The sequence below is a fragment of the Alligator sinensis genome, unplaced genomic scaffold, assembly GCF_000455745.1.
Source record: "Alligator sinensis unplaced genomic scaffold, ASM45574v1 scaffold1000_1, whole genome shotgun sequence".
NCBI lineage: Eukaryota > Metazoa > Chordata > Crocodylia > Alligatoridae > Alligator > Alligator sinensis.
Window position 1 is genome coordinate 912,527 of NW_005842478.1, and position 3,189 is coordinate 915,715.

A 3,189-nucleotide genomic window follows, 5' to 3' on the forward strand; every position below is an offset into this window, starting at 1 on the left:
GGCTGATAGTGTTCTTTTTCTTACTGGTGCTGGTTATGTTTGTTGTTAAAATTCTTTGTCCCTCCTGTATCTAAAAATGGCACTGATATCCTTATATATCACACTTGGGTATCTCAGTATCACCCAAGGGGGGTGGGAGAAAAATTTGTACTTGCAGATCTCCCGTACGGTGGCTCAAGCTGGAAATAAAAGTGACTGCTGGATATGCTCTCACAGCCCAGCGCACCTACAACAAGGAATCCCAATGATCGGAGTACCAATATCCCTCCGGCAATGGGGAACAATAAACGGCGGCTTCGTTAGACACTACTCGTTAGCTGCCCATCGGTCCGCTCCTAAAGAATGGAGGGCCGCCCCTGCTAACTGGATAATCTCCCCAAGAGTAGAGGCGCCTTTCTGTTACAGATCCAACAACACCGGAGCTTATAATAAAGCCACACCTGTAGGACACTACCCTCATTGCCTAACTACTCTAGATTATAGCCCCAATAGCACCAGTGGAATCCTGTTGGGTAATGTACCCTCTCTCAATTGTACAGGATTCATGGTCTACAACTTTTCTAAGGAACCTCATGTTGCTCTCATTGCAAACAGATCGGAATTTTACATTGACTCCAATTTTACTTCTTGTAATATATCTCGGTCCAGCAGGATAACAGCTGAACGTGGTCCGTCCTATACGATGCATATTAATCGAAAGTGCCGGATATGGCACAACACCTGTCGAGATTTGAGTACCCTTTCTGCCCCAGGCCTTTACTGGCTCTGCGGAAACAGGGCTCATAAAATCTTGCCCTGGAATTGGGTGGGGGCATGCACTCTTGGACGTGTTATCCCTGGTTTTGAAATGCATAGTACAATATATCTGGAACAAGTAAAAAATTTCAACCATCACATGAAAAGGGCGGTTAACCCCTTAGCTACCAGAAACACAGGGTTCCATCAATTTGTGAGAACCTTCATACCGTGGCTTGGAGTAAGAGAATTGGAACTAGCCATAATTAACATTTCAGCCACAATGGAAGCTATGGGAAATGCCACTGCGGATGCAATTCAGGCTCTGCAAGAAGAGATCTCCCAGATCTCACAAGTAACTATACAACACCGCGTAGCCCTAGATTACCTATTGGTATCCCAGGGAGGAGTATGTGCCTTAGTAAACTCCACCTGTTGTGTCTATGTCAATCAGGACATGCGAATTGAAACTGACATTCGTAAAATCCGAAGTCAGTTAAGGGTCTTACATCAGGTGGCCTCAGAAAATACTGACTGGGGTCTAAAAGAAATGTGGTCTTGGCTAACCTCCTGGCTCCCAGATTCCGGGGCCCTTGGCAAGAAAATCCTGTATGGAATATTGTTTGTCTTGATAGTTCTGATAATGTTTTATGTCTTAGTGCAACTGATCCTCTGCTGCGTGAAAGCCAGCAGGAGAAGCTTTAGCAAGGCAAGAAAACCCACAGCAGAGTCTAGAATAATGGTGTTACAAAAGTGTGAGCAAGATTAAAAAAAACATGAAAGGCTGCATGATGAAATAGAGGGGCTCATGAGAATAAAAATTTAAGGCTAAAGTGAGACTAAATAGTCTCAAAGGGGGGGGAACTGTGGAATCAGAAAAAATATATGCCTTAAACTTTGACTATTTTAGTTATAAGATGACATAACCGCTTTGTGGAGAATTGCTGGCTCTGTATAGTAAAACAGATAAGAGAAAGTGTTTGTTCTTTGTAACTCCTCTGCAACTGCTTCGCTCACCGCGGCCTTGAAGATAGCAAAAAGTATGTACAACTCTGATTTGCAGGTGCAAGAAGGAGGTTTGTGAACTAACCTCGCCTCCCCCATTAGTTCCCATCCTGATTACAGCAAAGAAATAATGAAATAATATTATAGCCGCTTTTCATGCTAATTTCACTATATGATCACGTGAGTTGTAAGCAACTGTTAAAAAGTATATAAGCCTCCTGATTTTGCTCTTGTGGGGGGACCCCTTCCAAGTGCTTGGGAGATCCATGTCACTTTGGAATCCCCCCCTACAGCTGTAGTTTCTTTTAAATAAAAGCTTCTGCTGACCTGACCCAAAAGTATGCTGCGTGTGTTTCCACGACAATATGCTGTTCATTACTGAGTTTACTTTCATCATGTTTCTCTTATCTGCCTCCTCTCTGAGGTAAATAGCCCTAGTCTCCATTCAATCCCCCAATCCTTTCCACTGCTGGTCTCAGAAGTCACTCAATTTCTGCTCTATGCTTTTGGAGATAGTGGGGATGGAAGGGAGCTCAGTACTCCCAGTGGAAGATATTACATTGACTTACATCATTAAATGAACATATTCTCAGCATTATTCTTCCCATTCCTTGCACCTCCTACAAGTGGTTTGGATTTGTTTTCTGCATAGAGATGATCCCCAAGCTTTCTATAATGATAGCTAGGTCTTTTTGTGACTCAATAGTTAGTTTAGAAGCCCTAATAGTGTGCATGGGTTATTTACATTTTTCCTTCCAACCTAGCTTGGGGTATGAGTCTATTGCAGGTGGAAGTGCAGTGGCGAGATATCCAAGCTAGCTCTAAATATCTAGTTTGGGTACTGGTAGCAACCAAGCCAGTACATGGAACTCCACGGAGCTAAATTTATCCTCTTCTTAAAAATACTCAATATCAAAACACTGATCTGAGAAGGCAATCAGTCAGTCCACTGGCTGAAATGACAATCTACTCAGGGCCACATTTGTGGTTTATCCTTCCTAAGAGAGGACTTAAATTGTTTCTTGTGTGTCAGATTCTGATTCTCTTACATTGATCAGTGCTTAGTCCGATGTGCAGCCCAAGTGAAATCAATAGGATGGTTTGAGGAGAAGTTGGAACAAGGCATGAATGAGTAGTGGCAAAAGTCTGGTTATGAGGACTTCTGTCAGCATAGGACCCATGTGCCCATCACCCTAGTATCCTACCTTCTGGTCTGTGGGAAGACAAACTTACCATCACTCCCTTCACCCACCCAAATCAAACAGAATCCCCTTGAGACTTTTCTCCATCCTCACCACCATCTTCCTCAGTCATTTCTTCAGATAGGCCATGCCTTCTCTGGGGCTTGTACACTGGGTTAGGGTGATAGCTATTCATAGATTCATAGATGTTAGGGTCGGAAGGGACCTCAATAGATCATCGAGTCCGACCCCCTGCATAGGCAGGAAA

The 3,189-nt window shown here is 43.5% G+C and overlaps 1 protein-coding gene across 1 annotated transcript in view; it reads right to left on the minus strand.

Annotated features, from left to right (window-relative positions):
• The window catches only part of SLC12A3 (solute carrier family 12 member 3), a 55,422-nt gene that overhangs the window by 46,298 nt on the left and 5,935 nt on the right, over positions 1-3,189 (minus strand). The window contains 1 exon segment of the mRNA XM_006039503.1: positions 2,974-3,073. Within this exon segment, the coding sequence (XP_006039565.1) occupies positions 2,974-3,073 (100 nt within the window).